Consider the following 25,113-nt stretch of genomic DNA (forward strand, 5'->3'; position numbering starts at 1 on the left):
CATTTCCCTTTTTTTTTGGCTGGTGTCACAAAAAAAACCTATTATATGGTTCAATGTGTAATACTTCTGCAATGGTCAAAGGCAAGGGTTTAATTAACTTGTCAAAATCTGGATCCCTGAAGCCGCAGCATGAAGAGGTGAAGATGTTGAATTTATTATGTACTTTTTATGAAATCCATCAGGGGGTTTCTACAGCGTCGCTTAACCGAAATGTCGCTTCACATTTTCCCATCTTTCCTGGTTGCACCAGCCGCCACAAATCACAGCGGGTGAATTATATATCTTCTCCTTTGTTGTATCTGTTTTTGTCTTTGTTCAGGTCCGATTCTGTTCAGTTACATTTGATTGTAAAAGAACAAAAACTAAATCTACTGTAAGTCACGAGCAGCAGGAAACTCACCGTTTGTGCCATGTCTTCAGCTCTTCGTCTATTAGCTTCTGTCACATCCTGTGTGTGAACACTGGAATACTACAGATCTGAACGTCCCCTAACTTCACAATCATTACTTGGAAGTTAGACAGGAAGGCCTCACTCAGAGCAGCGTCCCGGCGTCCTTTAGCTCTACAGGAAGTTTGGAGAAATTCCCCCCCACTACGATCAATGCAGCTGTACTTAGTATGAAAGCAGCTGTAATACAGGACGTCCTGCTCCCGGCCAAGAGACACTTCAACCATCACAGCTACAAGTGTAACTCTCATCTCAACACTTACATCAGACCCACTTTCAAAAAAACGGAATCTCCAAAAACACCTTTATTTCCAAATCTAACATTCCTTTATTTTCCTGCAAAGTTCAGATACGCGTTTCAAAAGCAAAATTCCACAACCTGGTGAAATAAAAAACACATCCATCGTTGAGAAGATAGTTTTCATTTAATTCTACTTCGGTTATTGTATTAAATATATAATGAAGAATTGATTACAACGCAACAAATTAGTGAAATGAAAAATGGAAACCTGTGATAAATGTCTGTGCTAAATATATTTTTTTAAATGAGGAAAATCATTGACACTGAAGAAATGTATCTTTAAATTCTTTTATTGCCAATAAATGTTGTTCAAATGATTAGATGATCCGTTTATAAAGTGAAAGATGACATGAAAGACAAACAAAACATCCCTCACATCACATCACATTACATTTCAATTAGCTGACAATTTTATACAAAGTCACAATAAGAGCATCAACCACGAGAGAACAAACCCAGAGCAACAAGAATCAAGTACAATTTGCTTCAAGAAAGCCAAACTACAAAGTGCTATATGTAAGTGTTATATAAGTGCTACTAGATATATAGAGGTGCTACTAAACAGATATAGGAATTTTTGTATTAGTATTTTTTTTAATCCAAGGTGACGTCTGAGGTTTTTAGTCTTATCATCCAGATGATTTAATGCCTTATTGTCTTATCTGATTCAAGGTCAAATCTCTTTTAACTGTGTTGAACAACAAACTTTTTCTCTCCAGATTGCACAAGTGAAATCGTTTATTTAAAAAGTTTAAATCATAATCACTGTCAGCTACATGCCAACATTAATTGTTGCCAGTGTTTGTTCTTGTTTTCTTCTTGTTGTCTTCCTCCTCCTCTTAATTGCTGGAATCGACTAATGCTGAGCGGAGCTTTACAGACAGCATATGCCCCATCTACTTGTATGAGGCGCCCACGGCTGAGGCGCCCACGGCTGAGGCGCCCACGACTGAGGCGCCCACGACCTTGGCGCCTTTGATCAGTTTCTTAATAACCTGTGCGAGACAAGATGAGACAAATCGTTATTTTAGAAACAGTCAACAAACTGAAGTACAAAACATTTTGATGATTTTTAATTCAAATAGAATCTTGACGAGTGGAATGTCACTCAGTAAAGCTCTGACACAGTCCCCTTATGAAACCACACTTAAAGGTTCAATGTGGAGAATTTAGTGACATCTAGAGGTGAAGTGTTATGTTGCAGCTGAACTACCCCCCCCCCCCCTTCCAAACATGAGAGAGAACCTGTGGCAGCTTCAGTCGTCATAGAAACTCAAAAGGTTTAGTTTGTCCAGTCTGGGCTACTGTAAAAATCATGGCTGCTTCCGTAGAGAAGAGAAGCTCCTGATTTAAATATAAAGTATGTTCATATAAAGTATTTAAATATAACACATTCTAGGGTAAAGACAACAACAATTCGTACAAGTTAGAGGAAACACACTAGTGGAAACATCACTAGGATTATTGTGAGATGGTTGGTTTAACATTCTGGATTATTATGTATACGACACAGTGAAGGTGACAGATGAACCCAGTGATTAAAGAGTTTGTTCATCTTCCTGCGGTGTTTGAAATATCACAATGGACTCACATCTGCATGTATTCATCTGCATTAGATTATATTAAATAAACAAATGAAAAGATAAATAGATAAAGATCTCAATAAAATTTGTTTAATTACATCTGTTCTGCTGTGATTAAAGTTGAAATGTTTCAGAAGATTGTTTACTCTATTATAAATCATGTTCTGATTCATTATGTTCACATGGCATCTGAGTTTATTATAAACACGATTGTTCAGACTGTAAAGATGTGGTTTCCCTGTGGGCTGCAAAAACTGAACTAAACAAATTAAACTTAACCTGATTAAACCTGTTTAAAAAACTGATTTACCAAACAATAACATTCAATTACTATTCCTACTATTTAAAGATGTATTTACAACATTATTAATCAGTATTTCCTCTGCAATAGTCTTTCAGAATATTTATATTCCTCTCGAGGGTCATTTGAATCATTTCCACTCATTTCACGCTCTATATATTTGCTTTATTTATTTATATTTATTTATCATCATATTAATTTAAAGTAGAGTTTACAATTAAACGGTATAATATCAAACCTCATTTACATTTTATGTAATAAGGGTTTGATAACGACACTGTAGGAATATATATCAGGTGATGTATTAGTATCAGAAATGTTTTATATCCCCAATATCAGTATCTCCACTACATGCAATTCAGATACAGAAAGTAAGACTTGTCTACTGTCAATCGCCTTTTAAAAAACACAACATCTACACACTAATTTAGCTGTGGAAGAGTTAACGAGGTTAACGAACCCAACAGTTAGATACACACCTGCAGAGACTCTGCCTTGCCGTATCGCATCTCAGTAGCAAAGTGCTCACAGTTGTAAGTGACAAGGTTGTACTTTAGCTCGCGGCCCACCATCGCACAGGCCTCCTTCACTATGATGGAAGGATCACGTGGCTTGCGCCTGTCATCCAGCAGATTGTTGACACTGCAAGGGTCACTGCCGACCACATCTGCGAAATTCTCACACAAAACATATCCTTTGCTGCTGCTCAGTCTCACCGACGTGCCAGACGATCCACCACCTGTGTGTTTTATAGAAAAGACAAACAGGAAGAACAGGGAGGCAAAGAAAGAGGAAAGGAGGAAGGTGCCATCATAAAATACACGTCATGTCCATGTGATATTCCAACGTGAATATAGTTATCACGTCACTCACCCTCTGTACCGAAATGAACCACTTCATTTCCTCCGATGTAGACGGCCCAGTGCTGATAGTCCTTACGGAAGATCTCGATCAGGTCTCCTGGTTTTCCATTACACTAAAAAGAAACATGAAAATCTAAATAATAAAGTGGACATGAAGTCAATGTAAATGTGCAGTGATCAAATTGCTCTTCTTTGTGGCTTCCTGTTGTATTTGTTTGTGTGCACGAGCACGAGGGTCATACGACGACACAGCCCTGCTACAGGTTGACCTACGAAAGAAACTCGACTAATGTATCAGGACTTGGAGGAAAGTTTACTTAAGTCATTTACACACATTTCACGCTCTATATATTTGCTTTATTTTACTTTTTTTATATTCATATATTTAAAGTAGAGTTTACAATTAAACGGTATAATATCAAGCCTCATTTACATTTTATGTAATAAGGGTTTGATAACGACACCATAGGAATATATATCAGCTGATATTTTATGATCATTAATGTTTTATATCCCCAATATCAGTATCTCCACTACATGACTTCAGATAACTATTAGGAATCCTGTGTCTTTGATTCTTTTGAGTCATATCAGAGTTGTAGAGAGAGCTTCTCAGTTAGAGGAGCGTTCAAGACCATGACTCACTTTGTGGAGAAAACAGAAAGGAAGACTCGTCTACTGTCAATCGCCTTTTAAAAAACACAACATCTACACACTCATTTTGCTGTGGAAGAGTTAACGAGGTTAACAAACTCAACAGTTAGATACACACCTGCAGAGACTCTGCCTTGCCGTATCGCATCTCGGTAGCAAAGTGCTCACAGTTGTAAGTTTTAACGTCGTACTGTAGCTTGCTGTCCACCTTCTCACAGGCCTCCTTCACTATGACGGAAGGATCACGAGGCTTACGGCTGTTATCCAGCAGATTGTTGATGATGTGATGGTGAATGCCGACCACATCGGCGAGCTTCTCACGCTTCACCTCTCCTCTGCTGCTCAGACTCTTCGACGAGCTAGATGATTGAACACCTGTGTGTTTTAAAGAAAAGACAAACAGGAAGAACAGGGAGGCAAAGAAAGAGGAACGGAGGAAGGTGCCATCATGAAATACGCGTCATGTCCATGTAATATTCTAACGTGAATATAGTTATCACTTCACTCACCGTCTGTAGTGAAATGAACCACTTCATTCTCTCCGATGTAGACGGCCCAGTGATGATAGGGCCCACGGTTGATCTCGATCAGGTCTCCTGGTTTTTCATTAATCTAAAAAGAAACGTCAAAATAAAAATCTAAATAATAAAGTGTACATGTAGTCAATGTAAATGTGCAGGGATCAAAGTGCTCTTCATCGTGGCTTCCTGTTGTATTTGTTTGTGTGCACGAGCACGAGGGTCATACGACGACACAGCCCTGCCACAGGTTGACGTACGAAAGAAACTCGACTAATGTATCAGGACTTGGAGGAAAGTTTGTCTGAAACCAACATTGATTCCATTTGATCTGTTTAGATTCGGGTGAGGGTGAGCGAGTTGGTGGAGAAAGGAGTGGTGATCCACGACACTTTTAACCCTGTTCCCCCACTCGTAAACCCAGCCACGAGGGTGATGAGCTCCAACGCACCCGCTTTTATATAGAATGAGACTCTGGTGAAGGAACTGTCCCTACATGGTAAGATTGTGTCCCAGATCAAGATGGTGTCTCTTGGTAGTAAATCCCCTAAACTAAAGCATGTGGTGAGGAGGGACACCTGGTGCGCTCCTGCCCGGTGAGGGGTGGAGTGTAGCGGTTGGCAGCGGGCTGTAATGTTTTATATCCCCAATATCAGTATCTCCACTATATGCACTTCAGATAACTATTATGAATCCTGTCTCTCTGATTCTTTTGAGTCATATCAGAGTTGTAGAGATAGCTTTTCAGTTAGCGGAGCGTTCAAGACCATGACTCACTTTGTAGAGAAAACAGAAAGGAAAACTCGTCTACTGTCAATCGCCTTTTAAAAAACACAACATCTACACACTAATTTTGCTGTGGAAGAGTTAACGAGGTTAACGAACACAACAATTAGATACACACCTGCAGAGACAATGCCTTGCCGTATCGCATCTCGGTAGCAAAGTGCTCACTGTTGTAAGTGGCAAGGTTGTACTGTAGCTCGCGACCCACCATCTTACAGGCCTCCTTCACTATGATGGAAAGCTTACGATCCTCGTACTTGTCATCCAGCAGATTGTTGACCTGGTAACGGTCATTACCGACCACATCGGTGAGCTTCTCACGCTTCACCTTTCCGATGCTGCTGCTCAGACTCGCCGACGAGCCAGACGACTGAACAACTGTGTGTTTTATAGAAAAGACAAACAGGAAGAACAGGGAGGCAAAGAAAGAGGAAAGGAGGAAGGTGCCATCATGAAATACACGTCATGTCCATGTGATATTGTAACGTGAATATAGTTATCACTTCACTCACCATTTGTAACAAAATGTACCACCATTTGTCCTCCGATGTAGACGGCCCAGTGCTTATAGTCCTTACGGAAGATCTCGATCAGGTCTCCTGGTTTTCCATTAAACTGAAAAGAAACATGGAAATACAAATATGAATAATAAAGTGTACATGTAGTCAATGTAAATGTGCAGTGATCAAAGTGCTCTTCATCGTGGCTTCCTGTTGTATTTGTTTGTGTGCACGAGCACGAGGGTCATACGACGACACAGCCCTGCCACAGGTTGACGTACCAAAGAAACTCGACTAATGTATCAGGACTTGGAGGAAAGTTTACTTGAGTCGTTTTCACACCTAAAAGTCTGAAACCAACATTGTTTCCATTTGATCTGTTTAGGTTTGGTTTCACATTGTAATTCATGGAGCGCACTAAACATTTGTCAGAGATACGTACGTCCTGTGGTCATCAGCTTCGTGGACTGAGACCAACCTTCACTTGACATCGATTAGATTGTAGACAACATGTGTGTCTAACATCCACGTGTTCAGGTGCTGTATTCACCAAGTGGTTTGAATAAAGTGCATGTGAAAAAAGGTTGTGTTTCGTTTGATGGGAGAAAACTAATGAAACCATTGATTTCATTAGTTTGTTGGAACTCTATCATCATTTAGATTTTACTCTCACAAAATGAACGTCCATGTCGTTCAAGCATTAAATCATCAGAGGTGACGACAACAAGAAGTTCTGTTGAAGTTGTGAAGAAGTGGAGGCAGCATTAATCCAGAAAGTCCAAACTCTGCAGTTCTAGTTTTCACTCTGCAAACTCACCTTCACTTTCTCTGTCTCTTTTTCTTTGTTTGCTCCTTTTGTTTCTGAAATGCTCTGATCAGTCATTATATATCTTCCACTTTGTTAGATCTGTTTTTGTCTTTGTTCAGGTTCGATTCTGTTCAGTTACATTTGGTTAAAGTTTATAAAACTTAAGTTGTGTTCAGTCGACCTCTTATGGACCAGAACTCTGTATTTTGTTTATTTTTTTAGCTTTTATGTTCACAATTCAAATTAAAACAGTTTCATTGTAAAGGAACAAAATCCAAATTTACTGTAACTAATGAGCAGCAGGAGACTCACCGTTTGTGCCATGTCTTCAGCTCTTTGTCTATCAGCTTCTGTCACATCCTGTGTGGTGCACTGGATACTTCAGATCTGCACGTCCCCTAACTTCACAATCATTTCCAGTAAGTGGGCTGAGTTTAATTTCTCTAGAAATGTGCAGCAGCAACTCTGCTACTTCAGGTTTTGACCATTTGTGAGACACGATTTAAATAATTTCAAATGCAAATCTAACATCCTTATATTTTCCTGCAAAGTACAGCTACGCGTTTCAAAAGTAAATTAACACATGTTGAAATAAAAAAAAACACATCCATTGTATGGAAGTTTTCATTTAATTCTACTTTGATTATAACATTAAATACATCATGAAGAATTGATTACAACTAGGGTTGCAAAATTCCGGGAATATTCAAAGTTGGAAACTTTCCATGGGAATTAACGGGAATATACGGGAATTAACGGGAATAAACGGGAATATACAGGAATTAACGGGAATAAACTGGAAATGTTGTGGGTAATTTATACTAACTGTATTTACCTTGTCATATAAAGACATACATATAAACATTTTGTTTTGTCATAGGCTGATTTGAGCCCTGAGGAAACTTTGGGCACTTGACTACATGCTTCTGCATCGTTGTGTCATTCTTAACATAGGTCTTTGCACAGTATTTGCAAATGTACACAGCCTTTCCTTCTACATTGGATGAGGTGAAATGTCTCCACACATGAGATAGTGCACGTGGCATTGTTCTGTAGAATAAGATGAGAAAAAAGTTTGTAAAAAAACACTAATGCAATGCCAGAGATATAAATAGTTAGCCAAACAATTGGAATCGTCTGTAAACATATTTTACAATTGATGGATAAATTAATGGAAATAGGCTAAATGAACAGATGAACAATCCTCAATCAGCATGCTAATATATTTTCCCCAGTAATATCATCGAAACTTACCTGACTAGTCCTGCACACTACAGCAGGCCTCAACAGCCCTGCTGTAGTGTGAAGGATGCTGGGAATTATCTGTGCATGTGATGGAAGAATGCAAAGTGGAGGGTTGAAATTCAATGTGCAGCGTGTGCTGCATTCCATACATCTTTAAAATAGAGTTTTGAATTATGTTTTTATTGCTCAGCGTTTAATTTGCTTAGTTTTTTTTTTTCAAAATTCCCAAGCTAAACTTCCCATGGAAAGTTTCCGGAAATTTACTGGAAACTTTCCGCCCCTTTGCAACCCTAATTACAACAAAACAAATGATTACAATGAAAACAAAGGAAACATGTGATAAATGGCTTTTCTAAATATATGTTTACATTCACAGTTTAGATTCAAGTCTTAAAATTGGGAAAATCATTTTCACTGAAGAAACACTTCAATTAGTTCTGATTCAAGGTCCAGTCTTTTAACTGTGTTGAAGGAACCACAACAACGTCTTCTTCTTTTCTTCCTGTAGTCTTCCTCTTTCTGTTCCTCTTTGCCAGAAAGGCTGCTGAACAGAACTGCACCTAAAGCTGCTAAGACCCCAACTGCTACAGCACCTGTGATCCAACCTGCTGTTTGAACCTGTGAGAGACAAGATGAGAAGAACAGTTATTAAGACAGTCACCTTATGAAACCACACTTAAAGGTTCAGTGTGTAGAATCTAGTGACATCAAGTGGTTAAGTGTCATGTTGCAGCTGAACACCTCACCCTCCCCTTCCAAACATGAGAGAGAACCTGTGGCAGCTTCAGTCATCATAGAAACTCAAAAGGTTTAGTTTGTCCAGTCTGGGCTACTGTAAAAAACATGGCTGCGTCCATAGAGAGAACCTGCTCCTGATGTAAATATGAAGTAAGATAGTAACACAACATCTACACACTAATTTAGCTGTGGATGAGTTAACAAGGTTAACGAACACAACAGTTAGATACACACCTGACGAGACTCTGCCTTGCCGTATCGCAGGTCCGTTGCAAAGTTCTCACAGTTGTAAGTGACAAGGCTGTACTTTAGCACGCGGCCCACCATCACACAGGCCACCTTCACTATGACGTAGGGATCACGAGCCTTGTACTCTTCATCCTTCTGATTGTTGACTTTGAAACGGTGATTGCCGACCACGTCGGTGAGCTTCTCACGCTTCACCTCTGCTCTGGCGCTCAGATGTACAAGGCCCAGTGCTGATAGCCCCAACGGAAGATCTCGATCAGGTCTCCTGGTTTTCCATTAATCTAAAAAGAAACATGAAAATACCAATTTAAATAATAAAGTGGACATGTAGTCAATGTGAATGTGCAGTGATCAAAGTGCTCTTCATCGTGGCTTCCTGTTGTATTTGTTTGTGTGCACGAGCACGAGGGTCATACGACGACACAGCCCTGCCACAGGTTGACGTACGAAAGAAACTCGACTAATGTATCAGGACTTGGAGGAAAGTTTACTGGAGTCGTTTTCACACCTAAAAGTCTGAAACCAACATTGTTTCCATTTGATCTGTTTAGATTTGGTGTCACATTGTAATTCATGGAGCGCACTAAACATTTGTCAGAGATACGTACGTCCTGTGGTCATCAGCTTCGTGGACTGAGACCAACCTTCACTTGACATTGATTAGATTGTAGACAACATGTGTTTCTGACATCCATGTGTTCAGGTGCTGTATTCACCAAGTGGTTTGAATAAAGTGCATGTGAAAAAAGGTTGTGTTTCGTTTGATGGGAGAAAACTAATGAAACCATTGATTTCATTAGTTTGATTGAACTCTATCATCATTTTGATTTTACTCTCACAAAATGAACGCCCTTGTCGTTCAAGCATTAAATCATCAGAGGTGAAGACAACAAGAAGTTCTGTTGAAGTTGTGAAGAAGTTGAGGCAGCATTAAATCAGAAAGACAAAACTCTGCAGTTCTCACTTTCTCTTCCTCTTCCTCTTTCTCTCTCTCTCTCTCTCTCTCTCTCTCTGCTCCCTTATTTCTGAAATGCTCTGATCAGTCATTATATTTCTTCCCCTTTGTTAGATCTGTTTTTGTCTTTGTTCAGGTTTGATTCTGTTCAGTTACATTTGGTTAAAGTTTATAAAACTGAAGTTTTTGTTCAGTCGACCCCTTATGGACCAGAACTCTGTATTTTGTTAACTTTTAGGAAAATAAATCGGTTTATTGCACTTCATCCTGTTTATTCTGGTTTCTGTTGTAAACTCTTTGATAGAATTACATTTTAAAGCTGCATTAAAATGCTAATGTTGTATTTTACTCATGTGAAAAACCTTGCACACATTACGTGAACAAACTCAAAGTGAAGTTTGTTGAAATATTTTAATCTACAGCTATTTATGTCATCATGTCCGTTCCTTCACCTTTTCACACACAAAGAACATTTAAAACTGTTTTGCTCTAAAGGGCCAAAATCTAAATCTACTGTAACTAATGAGCAGCAGGAGACTCAGCGTCTCTTCGTCTATCAGCTTCTGATAAAGAACCTTTATAACCTGCCTGCACGGCCCTATTGTCAAAATCATTTACTAGCAGAGGGTTAAGTGTCATTTCTTATGAATTGTGCATCAGGTGTATTCAGGTTTCAATCATTTGTGACGCTGTGAGAGAACATTTGCACGATGTAAGTGTGGCCAATGAAGTGATTGACTAATATAATTTAACATTTAAATAGTCCAATCACGAAAAAGTCAACAACACACATGATATTTTAACCTCCAGTATTTTGAATTATTTCCATTACAAAGACCGAACTTCATGTTTATGGATTTTACTTGTTGTATCACTTTGTGTCACACAAGGACTTTAACTGTCAATAACTCACTTTAGTTAATAGTTAACATTTATGGAGTTATTATGTCAACCTTTTGACCTTATTTATAATTAATTTCTCTCTCTTTCACTTTCTCTCTCTCTCTCTGCTCCTTTTGTTTCTGAAATGCTCTGATCAGTCATTATATATCGTAAAAATCGAAACTAGTCTGTATATGTGCAGTGGAATACTGCAGATAAAGAACCTTTATAACCTTTATAAACTTTTTCATTCTCTCCAGTCCCTGCCCCCTGATTGACAGACCCCCCCCCCTCTCTCTCTTTTCTCTCTTTCTTCTTCCTTTTTATTTATTCATTTACTTATTCTTTTTTTTTACTTTTAAATTTTTTTATTTAATTTTAATTATTTTTTCTTTTAAGTTATTTATACTGTGCAGCTTTAATACTTAATTATGACTTAATAGAATTTTCAGTTATCTATCTATCATTATTATTATTATTTTCATTGAGTTGTGTAATGTATTGTTCGCATGACCACGTTCATGTGGTCCATAAAATAAGAAAAACATCCTAGGAGAAGGACTGTATACCTTACTCTTAATCCATCGTGATGCACAGTGTTTTTATGGTGTCAATATCTCTATATATTGTTAATTGTCGTACTGAGATTTTATGATACCCAATGTAAATTTGACATTGATTCCTGTTCTACTGTGCCATACCTCCTAATAAAAATATTTAAGAAAAAAAAAGAATAAGGTGTCCTCTTTTTGACTCAGACGCAGGGTCAGGCACAGGGCACGACCGTATAAGTAGCGATAGGACAATAAAACAGGAACCAGCCATAGCAACCGACTGGTAACCATGCACATGAACCTGTGACATTCTGATGTGAAGTGAAACACAATTTGAGGTGAATGTGAGGTGAACAATCTGCATAGCTGCACATTAAGGAAGCAGCAAACATTAGACCAATAACGGGTCTCCTCAAAAAGGAACCTCCTCTGTGCCGCACCCTGGGTCTGATTATATATACTGTGGACTTAGGATAAAACAGGGCTTCTTCTCGACATGATCCAGAAATCCTGGTGACGTGTCCGACAGAACCCCAGAGACTCTGTAAGTATTGTTCTTATACAATAAACGTATTACTGTGAAACTTTTGAACATTGAACTTGTCTAAATCATTGCCTTTCCCATCTGAACCTCGAATCTACGAACACGACGCCGGTCCGGGCGAGGACCTGGCTCGACACATCCCTAGGAGAGTCACCACGATCACACGTGCACACACATCCTCACACACACACACACACAACAGTGGGAAATCGGATTGGGGGTGAATAGCACAGCACACAGGAGGGAGACAACACCACAGAAAACACCAGCCTCCACCACCTTGGGCTCTCAGCTCCTGTAAAGTAAAGAGGGAACACACATCAGTAAAGGCTTCATACGGTTCAACCAAAGAAACACAAATAAAGAAACAACCCCAGAAAAATATACATTTATAACAGTGAAACTACACAAGAACTCAATCCACACAATTATTCTAAAGCCAAATAATTCGGATAAATCAATTCATGACAGGAGCTAAATTATTTACAATAAACAAAAGAACAGAGAATAATAGAGAGCCACAAATCAGGCAGACGCATATCAGACAAAACCACAAAGTAAAGCAAACGAAAGTTAAAGGACAGGAAAGCCAGACTGAATGAAGCAAACGACAGGTGGAACAAAACAAGCATGTTAAAACAATGCAAAGTATATTTACCTATCGCTCTGTTGTGGTCACTTAGCTTGTATGAAAGCAGCTGTAGCTCCTGCTCCCAGGCCAAGAGACAGTTTAGGGGTCTGACTGTAAAAACACCTTTATTTCCACAAATGTCTCAAATTGAAAGTTATAACACTCATATTGTTCCTCACAGAGATAGAGACATGCATCCCCCCCCCCCCCACACACACACACACACACACATGCAGCATGTAGATCTGTGTGAATCCTCCTGGCTCCACCTCCTCGTCTGTAACAGGCTCCACATGTGAACAGTGTCGGACTGTGATGCAGCACAATGTTGCCACAGACACGACGGAGGATAAAAACCCTCTAAGCTCATAACTAGAGCACAAGAGAAGCATCACTGTGTTCTCCTCTTCCTCTCCGCTTCCCTGCTCCACCTCTCACCGCTTCATCTACTTTGCTCAAAAACAAATCTAACATCCTTTTATTTTCCTGCAAAGTTCAGATACACGTTTTAAAAGCAACTTAACACAACCTGTTGAAATGAGAAACACATCCATCGTTGGGAAGATAGTTTTTATTTAATTCTACTTTGGTTATTATATTAAATATAAAATGAAGAATTGATCACAACGCAACAAATTAGTCGGATGAAAAAATAAAAACATGTGATCTTTGCTAAATATATTTTTAAAATTAGGAAAATCATTTACACTGACGAAATGTATCTTAAATTCTTTAATTGCATATATATTGTGTGTTCAAATGATTATTTGATCCGTTTAAAAAGGGAAAAATGACGTGAAAGACAAAGAAACATCCCTAACATCACATCACATCACATTTCAATTAGCTGACGCTTTTATCCAAAGTCACAATAAGAGCATCAACCATGAGAGAACAAACCCAGAGCAACAAGAATCAAGTACATGAAAGCCAAACTACAAAGTACTATATGTAGGTGTTATATAAGTGCTACTAGATATATAGGTGCTACTAAACAGATATAGAAACTTTTTTTTTAAATAATTTTTAATCCAAGTTGAAGTCTGACGAGATGTGTCTTTAGTCTTATCCTGCAGATGATTTAATGCCTTATTGTCTTATCTGATTCAAGGTCAAATATCCTTTAACTGTGTTGAACAACAACCTTTTTCTCTCCAGATTGCACAAGTGAAATTGTTTATTTAAATAGTTTAAATCATAATCACTGTCAGATACATGCCAAAATTCATTGTTGCCAGTGTTGTGATTCGTTCTTGTTGTCTTCCCCTTCCTCTGAAAAAAATATAATTTGAATTAAAAGGGGTAAATTTCCTCTTTACTTCTGGTACGACTGCGAAACTGCCATTCTAAGACAGAAACTGCCCCATCTGCTACAGCTGCACCTGTGACTCCTCCAGCGGCAACTGGGCCTCCGATGACCAAGGCGCCTCTGACGCCGGAAATCAAAGAAGGTTTTTTCACCTGCAAGAGACAAGATGAGACAACCCATAATTTTTTAAACAATCGACAAACTGAAGGTCAAATCATTTTGTTAATTTTACATTCAAATATAATCTGGACGAGTGGAATCTCACTCAGTAAAGCTCTGCCACAGTCCCCTTATGAAACCACACTTGTGTAAAATGTGTAGAATTTAGTGACATCTAGTGGTGAAGTGTCATAGAAACTCTAAAGGTTTAGTTTGTCCAGTCTGGGCGACTGTAAAAAACATGGCTGCCTCAATAGAGAGGACCTGCTATTGATGTAAATATAGAGTATTTAAATATAAAGTACATTCATATGAAGTATTTAAATATAAACTATGTTCATTTAAAGTTGTTAAATATAAGGTATGTTCATATAAAGAATTTAAATATAAAGTATGTTCATTTAAAGTTGTTAAATATAAACAACCCAATCTAGGGTAAAGAAAAAAACAATTCGTACAATTTAGATGAAACACACTAGTGGAAACATCACTAGGATTATTGTATATTAAATTTCTGCCAGTAGATGTTTTCACCTAAATCTTACACACTGGACCTTTAATGGCTGTGAGATGGTTGGTTTAACATTCTGGATTATTATGTAAACGACACAGTGAAGGTGACAGATGAACCCACTGATTAAAGAGTTTGTTCATCTTCCTGCAGTGTTTGAAATATCACAATGGACTCACATCTGCATGTATTCAACTGCAGTAGATTGTGTTTATTAAATAAATAAATAGATTGATAAATAGATAGAGGGCTCAATAAAATGAGTTTTAACTAAATCTGTTCTGCGTTGATTAGAGTTGAAATGTTTCAGAAGCTTGTTAACTCTATTATAAATCATGTTCTGATTCATTCTGTTCACATGGTTTCTGAGTTTATTATAAACCCGAATGTTCATAATGTAAAGATGTGGTTTCCCTGTGGGCTGCAAAAACCAAACAAACCAAACTTTACCTGATTTAACCTGTTTATAAAACAGACTTACCAAACAATAATATTCAATTACTATCACTGCTATTTAAAGATGTATTAACAACATTAATCAGTATTTCCTCTGCAATAGCCTTTCAGAATATTTAGATTCCCCTCGAGGGTCATTTGAAATGTTTCCACACATTTCCTGCTCTATATGTTTGCATTATTTTAATTTATTTATATTCATATTAATTAAAGTAGAGTTTACAATTGAAAGCATAATATCAAGCCTGATTTACATTTTTATGTAATAAGGGTTTGATAACGACACCATAGGAATAAATATCAGCTGATGTATTAGTATCATAAATGTTTTATATCCCCAATATCAGTATCTCCACTACATGCACTTCAGATAACTATTAAGAATCCTAACTCTTTGATTCTTTTGAGTCATATCAGAGTTGTAGAGAGAGCTTCTCAGTTAGTGGAGCGTTCAAGACCATGACTCACTTTGTGGAGAAAACAGAAAAGAAAGTCTTGTCTATTGTCAATCGCCTTTTAACAAACACAACATCTACACACTAATTCTGTTGGGGAAGAGTTAACAAGGTTAACAAACACAACAGTTAGATACACACCTGCAGAGACTCTGCCTTGCCGTATCGCATCTCGGTAGCAAAGTGCTCACAGTTGTAAGTGTCTACGTTGTACGGTAGCTTGCTGCCGACCATCTCAAGGGCCTCCTTTACTATGATGGAAGGATCACGAGCATCGTACATGTCATCCTTCAGATTGTTGACCTGGTGACGGTCACTGCCGACTACGTTGGCGAGCTTCTCACGCTTCACCTTTCTGGTGCTGCTCAGACTCTTGAACCAGCCAGATAACAGACCCCCTGTGTGATAGAAAAGACAAACAGGAAGAACAGGGAGGCAAAGAAAGAGGAAAGGAGGAAGGTGCCATCATGAAATACACATCACGTCCATGTTATATTCTAACGTGAATATAGTTATTAGGGATGAGCGAGTACAGCATTATCTGTATCTGTTAACCATATGAATTATCCGTATCCGTACTCGGAGTGGGCGGGGCCTAACCCGGAAGTGGGTGTGATTTAACCCGGAAGTGGGCTGGTTCAACATAACTTTCTTTTTTGACTTTGAAATTTTTTTAGGATTTTTTTATTTTTATTTTTTTTTAATTTATTTCCACACCAGGTGTGTGTGTGTGTGAGTGAGATGCGAGGGACGTTCACTGTCTCCCGGAGAAATTAACACTCTGTGTTTTTAGTATAGAAAGACGTGAATTATATTCGTTCACAAGTCATACAGACTGGTTTTGTTATTTTCACTTTACATTAACACTTAAAGTTTAGTGCAGTGTAATTGTTTGCCGTGATAATTAAATGCCAGTGTGATAATAGATGACAATTTCAAACCATACAAACTGTCATGTTGTACTGTATTTAATAGAGGTTTACTTTACTGTAAAGTAAGTGTAAATGTAAAGTGAAAATAACAAAACCAGTCATTATGACTTGTGAACAAATATAATTCACGTCTTTCTATACTAAAAACACAGAGTGATCATTTCTCCGGGAGACAGTGAACGTCCCTCGCATCTCCAGCGCTCCTCTACTGAGCAGTGTTAATTTTGGCAGCTATTTTTGATTTAGTCTTAGTCTTAGTCTTTTGACGAAAATGCATATTAGTTTTAGTCTATTTTTAGTCATTTTTATCATTCTTAGTTTTAGTCTAGTTTTAGTCGACGAAAACAAATTACATTTTAGTCTAGTTTTAGTCGACGAAAACAAATTACATTTTAGTCTAGTTTTAGTCACATTTAATAGCCACATTAAACTCCTTATCTTCCCTTCTCAGGTCCAGGGACCCCCTGTGTTGTGTCTACAACTGCGTACTAGTCTAGCTTGCAGTACTTAGGTTGTCCATTAGATGTCCCTCCTATAGGTCTATAGCAGGGGCGGCAACCTTTACTATCAGAAGAGCCATTTTGCCCCCTCTTCCCCCAAATAAAATTTGTCTGGAGCTGCAAAACATATTTGATAACAAAGCTGATACAATTTTATATAAAGTTATACTATACTAATCTGTAGATTATTGCATTTATGAAATTATAGAACAACAATAAAGAAAACTGTTGACATTTAATTTATTTTTACCTGTTACAACAAAGGGAAACACCAAATGCTTATGAAGAGGAGAAGAAAATACACAGGCAAGTGTAGGCCTACTTTGAAATAAATTAAACGCAGAACTATGTAGGGTTATTTGAGTCATCCCCATATTTGTGGGAAATGTATGAAATAAGAAGTACCCTATTTTGAAATAAATAAAAACATATAGCTGCAGCCTATATATTTTAGTTGGCGTTGGCGAAATGTGAAAACAAAAATTGAAAGCAGATCAGACTGGAGGCGGACAGTGAAACTGCAGCTCGGTAGAAACCAACTGCAGCCTCTGCTCTGATCCAGAAGCTGCGGCGCTGATCTCAGAGCAGCTGAGACCAGATAAACTCTGTGTTTTCACTGTTTCCATAGTTAAGAAGCAGCCGGTGAGTCAGTGACCGGCCTGCTTGACATGAACGAGCTCTGATCCCACTGTGTCTCTCTGAGCGAGTGCGCGGGGGCGGAGCCTCGGGACCGGTGCGCTGTGTGGGACCACACACACACACACGCACACACACACAGACACACACACTTGCCGCTCCGGGTACTTCATGACGGCCTGATACGATTATGTTTTTAAAAATTGTTGTGACTTAGTCAACCGCCAACATTTTCGTTTCGTCTCGTTAACGAAAATTAAAATAGATTTCGTCATAGTTTTTATTTTCAAAGATCCATTTCGTTACGTCTTCGTCTCGTCTTAGTCATGGGAAAAGGGGCGTTAACGAAAATTTTCGTTATCGTTATCGTCAACGAAATTAACACTGCTACTGAGCCAATGCAGGTCTCGTGAAAATTTTTCCAAAGACTCGTACCCGAAGACCCAGTCGGGAAATGAACGAATCATTTCTGCTTCCTTGACTGAGCCTATGGAACAGTCCCGATGCGCAGTGAACCTGAGTGACTGAGAGACAGAGAGCTGTTCTGTGAGTGAGTGAGCAGAGCCGTGTGTGACGGGAGGAGCGCTGTGACGCTGTGTGAGGATTTTCATTCAGTCCGAGCACAGATAATGACTCCGATTACTCGTATTATACTCGTAATCGGCAAAAGTGTATCCGGCTAATCTCTAATAGTTATCACTTCACTGTCTGTACCGAAATGAACCACTTCATTCTTTCCGATGTAGACGGCCCAGTGCTGATAGGTCCCACGGCTGATCTCGATCAGGTCTCCTGGTTTTCCTTTAAACTAAAAAAAAATATGAAAATACAAATATAAATAATAAAGTGTACATGTAGTCAATGTGAATGTGCAGTGATCAAAGTGCTCTTCATCGTGGCTTCCTGTTGTATTTGTTTGTGTGCACGAGCACGAGGGTCATACGACGACACAGCCCTGCCACAGGTTGACGTACGAAAGAAACTCGACTAATGTATCAGGACTTGGAAGAAAGTTTACTTGAGAGGTTTTCACACCTCAAAGTCTGAAACCAACATTGTTTCCATTTGATCTGTTTAGATTTGGTTTCACATTGTAATTCATGGAGCGCACTAAACATTTGTCAGAGATACGTACGTCCTGTGGTCATCAGCTTCGTGGACTGAGACCAACCTTCACTTGACATTGATAAGATTGTAGACAACATGTGTTTCTGACATCCACGTGTTCAGGTGCTGTATTCACCAAGTGGTTTGAATAAAGTGCATGTGAAAAAAGGTTGTGTTTTCGTTTGATGGGAGAAAACTAATGAACCCATTGATTTCATTAGTTTAAAGTTTATAAAACTTAAGTTCTGTTCAGTCGACCCCTTATGGACCAGAACTCTGTATTTTGTAAAAAATTTTAGCTTTTATGTTCACAATTCAAATTAAAACAGTTTCACTGTAAAGGAACAAAATCTAAATTTACTGTAACTAATGAGCAGCAGGAGACTCACCTTTTGTGCCATGTCTTCAGCTCTTCGTCTATCAGCTTCTGTCACATCCTGTGTGGTGCACTGGATACTGCAGATCTGCACGTCCCTCAACTTCACAATCATTTCCCGTAAGTGGGCTGAGTTTCATTTCTCTAGAAATGTGCAGCAGCAACTCTGCATTCAGGTTTTGACCATTTGTGAGGCACGATTTAAATAATTTCAAATGCAACTCTAACATCCTTATATTTTCCTGCAAAGTACAGCTACGCTTTTCCAAAGTAAATTAACACATGTTGAAATAAAAAAAACCACATCCATTGTTGGGAAGTTTTCATTTAATTCTACTTTGATTATTACATTAAATACATCATGAAGAATTGATTACAACAAAACAAATGATTACAATAAAAAAAAGGAAACATGTGATAAATGGCTTTTCTAAATATATTTTTACATTAACAGTTTAGATTCAAGGTCCAGTCTTTTAAATGTGTTGAAGGAACAACAACAGTTTTCTCTCTAGTCTGCACAAGTGAAATTGTTTATTTAAATAGTTTCAATCATAATCGAGGTCGGCTGCATCAACTAAAACAATGGAGAGATCTTTCTTGTCATGTTTCTGTCTCATTAGTGCAAGTGTTGTTGATGTCTTCTTCTTTTCTTCCTGTAGTCTTCCTCTTTCTGTTCCTCTTTGCCGGAAAGGCTGCTGAACAGAACTGCACCTAAATAGTATAGTATTTTATCTTGTGCTTCTGTTTTTTATTCTTTCTACCTCAATATTTTTAATTTTATTGTATTGTATTGTATTATATTTTATTGTATTCAAATATACCGGCTGCTATGACAACTTAATTTCCCTTCGGGGATGAATAAAGTACTCTATCTATCTATCTATCTAAAGCTGCTAAGACCCCAACTGCTACAGCACCTGTGATCAAACCTGCTGTTTGAACCTGTGAGAGACAAGATGAGGAGAACGGTTATTGCCACAGTCCCCTTATGAAACCACACTTAAAGGTTCAGTGTGTAGAATCTAGTGACATCTAGGGGTGAAGTGTCATGTTGCAGCTGAACACCCCTCACCTCACCCTCCCCTTCCAAACATGAGAGAGAACCTGTGGCAGCTTCAGTCGTCATAGAAACTCAAAAGGTTTAATTTGTCCAGTCTGGGCTACTGTAAAAAAACATGGCTGCCTCCATAGAGAGGACCTGCTCCCGATGTAAATATAAAGTACGACAGTAACACAACATCTACACACTAATTTAGCTGTGGAAGAGTTAACAAGGTTAACGAACCCAACATATAGATACACACCTGACGAGACTCTGCCTTGCCGTATCGCATCTCGATTGCAAAGTGCTCACAGTTGTAAGTGACAACGTTGTACGATAGCTCGCGGCCCACAATCTCACAGGCCTCCTTCACTATGACGTAGGGATCACGAGCCTTGTACTCTTCATCCAGCAGATTGTTGACTTTGAAACGGTGATTGCCGACCACGTCGCTGAGCTTCTCACGCTTCACCTCTGCTCTGCTGCTCGGACGCTCAAACGAGCCAGTTGAGTCACCAGCTGTGTGTTTTATAGAAAAGACAAACAAGAACAGGGAGGCAAAGAAAGAGGAAAGGAGGACGATGCCATCATGAAATACACGTCATGTCCGTGTTATATTCTAATGTGAATATAGTTATCACTTCACTCACCATCTAGAACAAAATAAACCACTTCATTCTCTCCGATGTAGACGGCCCAGTGCTGATAGAACCCAGGGAAGATCTCTATCAGGTCTCCTGGTTTTCCAATAATCTAAAAAGAAAGATGAAAATAACAATATAAATAATAAAGTGTACATGTAGTCAATGTAAATATGCAATGATCAAAGTGCTCTTCATCGTGGCTTCCTGTTGTATTTGTTTGTGTGCACGAGCACGAGGGTCATACGAGGACACAGCCTTGCAAAGGAAACCACAAACAGTCTTGCCCTCTGACTGAACTTCTCTTTCCTGCAATAACTGTGCTCTAGCTGAACTTCTGCTTTTCAGTTCTTAAGCGGAAGTATGCGAGACAGAGAAACGCGCCTCTGAAAGATGTGACGATTAAGCTATGTCTAGTATGCAAATGTAACCCCACCTATAACTTGTAACTGAGCTTTCGAATAAATATGCTGTGCATGGGAAGTACCGTCGAAGTTGGCTGCGACCCACTCAGAGGTCCGGACTTCCCTTGCAAGTAAAAGACAAGTACTTGTTTATGTGTGGTGTTTGATTCGTGAATTCTTACAGTTTTTGATATATGTCTGGGTGAAATTCCCTCGACAGTAGAACACAGTCTCCCCGCCCCCGTCTCTCTCTCTGTCTCTCTCTTACTCACTCATACACTCACACACACAAACACACGCGTGCGCACGCACGCACCTGGTGTGGAAATAAATTAAAAAAAAATAAAAATAAAAAAATTTCAAAGTTAAAAAAAGAAAGTTATGTTGAGTATGAAAACACTTTTCACTTCATAATTGCAACAGCATGTGTTGTATTCATTGTTGCAAAACTTGTTCTGTAAATAGTTTGTTTGCTATTGTGATCAAAATCATTGATCTGAAGCTCAATGCTGATGCTGTCCTGTAATAGTTTTCTAATCAGCAATAAATATAACAATTTCTGATCAACCCATATCAATTGCATGCTTAAAATAACATACTGGTTAAAGCCCCGCCCGTTTCAAGACAACCCGGCCTACTTCCGGGTTAAATCCAGCCCACTTCCGGTTTAAATCACACCCACTTCCATAATGCTGTACTCGCTCATCCCTAATTGTAATAATGCAAAAAGTCAAACTTCAGTGGAATGTTATCAATAACCTTTATTGGAAGAGACCTTGAGACCTTTGGACTCAATCCTGTATTTACAACAACACGACCAATAGGCTTTGTTCAGCCGCAAAAGCAGCAGGTTCTCAAAGTTATTTGAGCCTATGCATGCTCTTCCTGGCCTGAAGATGAGTCCTGCAACACTAAGCAGTCTTTCACAGGCTGCTGAGGCAGGGAGTGCAGTATTAAACTTAAGTGATAGCTTGCACACAGCTGGGAAGGACTTCAGTACATCTGCTGTGTCTCCGGGTAACCTGCTGAACCCCACTCGTGATATGGATTGGGGATTGCAATTATTTCCCATGAACGAGGAATTCCCAGTAAGCGCGGGTCATATTTATTATCATTTATTAATTTATTATTATTATTATTTTATAAATTTTTTTCGGGCCAATTAAAAATGGATGGCGGGCCGCAGTTGGCCCGCGGGCAGTAGTTTGGACACCCCTGATCTAGAGGAAGTAAAAGTCGTAACAAGGTTTCCGTAGGTGAACCTGCGGAAGGACTATTACCGTTATACAGCCCTGATGTCAACTATGGTCGAGCATGGCACCCAACCCCCCCCCCCCCACAAGTGCTTATGGTCTCCCAGGCCGGGATGTCAGTGTGTGTGGGCTGGCACGCGAGTGCTGTGTCCCCCCCCCCCCCCCCCTTCGCTTTTTCTGTCTCCTCCACTTTGTCTGAGCCCAGTCCACGACCGTGCGGTGCCTCCTTCTCCTTCTCAGCTCTTCTGAACCCCACCTCCGTGCGCCTCTGCCAGCCTGCTCCGATGGACCTGACAGCGGCGGATGCTGAGAGGACGGTGGCTTACGCCGCGCGCAGCTCTGGCTTTGCTCTTCTCTTTTTTCTGAACCCTCCGGTGCGGTTGTGTGCCAAAATTAAAATGGAGTAACGAGGCTATTTTAAAAATGTAAGGAGTAGAAAGTACAGATATTTGCGTGAAAATGTAAGGAGTAGAAGTAAAAAGTCGTCTGGAAAATAAATACTCTAGTAAAGTATAGATACCCAAAATTTCACTTAAGTAAGGTAACGAAGTATTTGTACTTCGTTACTTGACACCTCTGGTCATTATATTTCTTCCCCTTTGTTGGATCTGTTTTTCTTTGTTCAGGTTCGATTCGGTTCAGTTTTATTTTGTTAAAGTTTATAAAACTGAAGTTCTGTTCAGTCGACCCCTTATGGACCACAACTCGTTATTTTCATCATTTTTAGGTAAATAAATCAGTTTATTATTGAAACGCTGCTGTGATCACACACTTCATCCTGTTTATTCTGGTTCCCGTTGTCGACTCTTTGATAAAATCACATTTTAAAACCGCTAATGTTGTATTTTACTCATAACTGAAAAACTTTCCACACATTATGTGAACAAACTCAAAGTAAAGTTTGTTGATATATTTTAATCTACACCAATTTATGACATGTCTGTGCCTACACCTTTTCACGCACAAAGAACATTTAAAACTGTTTCACTGTAAAGGGACAAAAACTAAATCTAATGTAACTAATGAGCAGCAGGAGACTCACCGTGTGTGACATGTCTTCAGCTCTTCGTCTCTCAGTTTCTGACACATCCTTTGTGTGTGCACTGGACTACTGCAGATAAAGAACCTGTATAACCTGCCTGCACGGCCCTGATGAAACAATACTTTACTAGCACAGGGCTGAGTTTTATTTATCATGAATTGCGCAGCAGGTGCATTCAGGTTTCGACCAATTGCACGATTTAAACAATTTCAAATAGAAATCTAACATCCTTATATTTTCCTGCAAATTACAGATACATGTTTCAAAATTAACATAACACATCCATTGCTCAGAAGATAGTTTCCATTTAATTTCACCTCGATTCTTACATTAAATATATAATGAAGAATTGATCACAACAAAAAAAATTAGTACAATGAAAAAATGAAACATGTCCCAGTTGGGACCGGGAATTAGACAGCGGGCCTGGAGATCTATTTGTTGCATTGTCCTGGTAATCAGCAGGCCAAGGAAGATGATGGACATTCGAATGGTGGTTCGCTGTGGAACGAGCGGATCTACGCAGAGCCAGCTGACCGGGACTTGGCTGTTCAGTTGGGGACAGTGAAGGACTTGGCAGTGAGGAACCTCCAGGAGCAGGAGGTGTTGCCAGAACAGACCTGGGCTGCAATGGGGTCATGACAGGAGGACTTTCAAGACTAAAGGTACTATAGTTCGACATGTTGCGATCGTTGGGCCAAAGGCCTCTGCTGGCATTGGCCACAGGTCTCACGCCATTGTCAGTCTCCTGTGAGAGGACAGCTCCAAGACCACTATAGCTGGCTTCGATTTCCAAAATACAGGCCCGCAAAAAGTCGGATATATTAGCACCGGGGACGAGACCAACTTTGACTTCAAGGCCTCAAAGCTCACCTCACACTGAGGTGTCCACACATCACCCAAAACCTGGCCTGGCCCCTTCTTGGGCTTGGTACCTGCCAGCTCAGCCACCAGCTTATGAGGAGGGCCAGCCAGCTTGGCAAAACCGTCTACAAAGCGACAGTAGTAGCTGCCGAAACACAAAAAGGAGCGCATTTCTGATATGTGACGGGGGCGCTGCCAATAGCAACAGTCTTGATTTTCTTGGGGTTTGTGGAGACTCTGGCTTGTGATGACATGCCCCAAGTAGCCAACCTCCCTTCGAAAGAACGCACACTTTTCGAGCTTTACTTTTAGGCCTTCCTTTTGTAGCCGACCAAGCACTATCTCCAGCCTCTGCAGATGATGTTTTACAGAGGAAGAGAAGACAATAATATCATCAAGATGAATAAGCAAGGACTGACCCTGCTCATCACCAAACATCCTCTGCATCAGACGCTGGAAAGTGCTTGGGGTATTACACAAATCAACAGACATGCGACTGAACTTGAAAAGGCCAAATGGTGTACAGAATGCAGTTTGGGGCCGGTCCTGTTTTTGCCATTTGCAGCCTTTTCCCTCATGGAGTCTTAAAAAAAAGAAACCAGTTGAACCAGGTGAGAGTTCAGGCATTCAGGAATTTGTGGCGGTGGCTGGGGCGTGGCAGCCGGTTGGCAGACAGACGCTCGCATGGCGTTCAGACGTGATTCCTGTAAAAGCTCAATCACAAGGAAACAAGGTGAAGTCACTTACAGGGCAAGAGATAAACATGAACGATTAATTATTAACTATTGAAATTGTATGCATGAAATGATACCAAGAGCTTTAAAATGTGAACTGGAGTCAATACATCATTTTATATAGAACTA

General features: G+C 39.4%; 2 protein-coding genes and 1 pseudogene across 2 annotated transcripts; all 3 read right to left on the reverse strand.

Annotated features, from left to right (window-relative positions):
* Positions 1 to 1,125: 1,125 nt before the first annotated feature.
* On the reverse strand, positions 1,126 to 7,131 carry LOC133015783 (uncharacterized). Its single transcript, XM_061083052.1, has 8 exons — positions 7,075 to 7,131; positions 5,967 to 6,069; positions 5,573 to 5,832; positions 4,660 to 4,762; positions 4,269 to 4,525; positions 3,507 to 3,609; positions 3,113 to 3,372; positions 1,126 to 1,744 (listed from the first exon to the last, which is right to left on the reverse strand). Exons 1-8 carry the CDS (start codon positions 7,084 to 7,086, stop codon positions 1,646 to 1,648), a joined length of 1,197 nt encoding a protein of 398 aa, XP_060939035.1. The 5' UTR covers positions 7,087 to 7,131; the 3' UTR covers positions 1,126 to 1,645.
* A 1,287-nt stretch (positions 7,132 to 8,418) lies between these two features.
* LOC133015051 (phospholipase A and acyltransferase 4-like) lies at positions 8,419 to 9,689 on the reverse strand (annotated as a pseudogene).
* A 3,616-nt stretch (positions 9,690 to 13,305) lies between these two features.
* LOC133015052 (phospholipase A and acyltransferase 4-like) lies at positions 13,306 to 19,116 on the reverse strand. The gene is made up of 4 exons (XM_061082187.1): positions 19,015 to 19,116; positions 18,233 to 18,326; positions 15,592 to 15,848; positions 13,306 to 14,021 (listed from the first exon to the last, which is right to left on the reverse strand). Exons 1-4 carry the CDS (start codon positions 19,114 to 19,116, stop codon positions 13,854 to 13,856), a joined length of 621 nt encoding a protein of 206 aa, XP_060938170.1. The 3' UTR covers positions 13,306 to 13,853.
* Between the last annotated feature and the right edge of the window lie 5,997 nt (positions 19,117 to 25,113).

Source organism: Limanda limanda, chromosome 12, assembly GCF_963576545.1.
Source record: "Limanda limanda chromosome 12, fLimLim1.1, whole genome shotgun sequence".
NCBI classification, from domain to species: domain Eukaryota; kingdom Metazoa; phylum Chordata; class Actinopteri; order Pleuronectiformes; family Pleuronectidae; genus Limanda; species Limanda limanda.

Excerpts from the sequence above, each read along its gene's own strand:
- LOC133015783 (XM_061083052.1), bottom strand. Across the intron at positions 4,763-5,572 it reads GCAAGGCATTGTCTCTGCAG|ATTAATGAAAAACCAGGAGA; the intron begins GTGTGTATCTAA and ends GTTTCTTTTTAG. Across the intron at positions 4,526-4,659 it reads GGTTCATTTCACTACAGACG|GTGTTCAATCATCTAGCTCG; the intron begins GTGAGTGAAGTG and ends TAAAACACACAG.
- LOC133015052 (XM_061082187.1), bottom strand. The coding sequence starts at position 19,116 with ATGATTGTGAAGTTGAGGGACGTGCAGATCTGCAGTATCCAGTGCACC. Across the intron at positions 15,849-18,232 it reads GAATGAAGTGGTTCATTTCG|GGGGTCTGTTATCTGGCTGG; the intron begins GTACAGACAGTG and ends TCTATCACACAG. Across the intron at positions 14,022-15,591 it reads GCAAGGCAGAGTCTCTGCAG|GTGAAAAAACCTTCTTTGAT; the intron begins GTGTGTATCTAA and ends TGTCTCTTGCAG.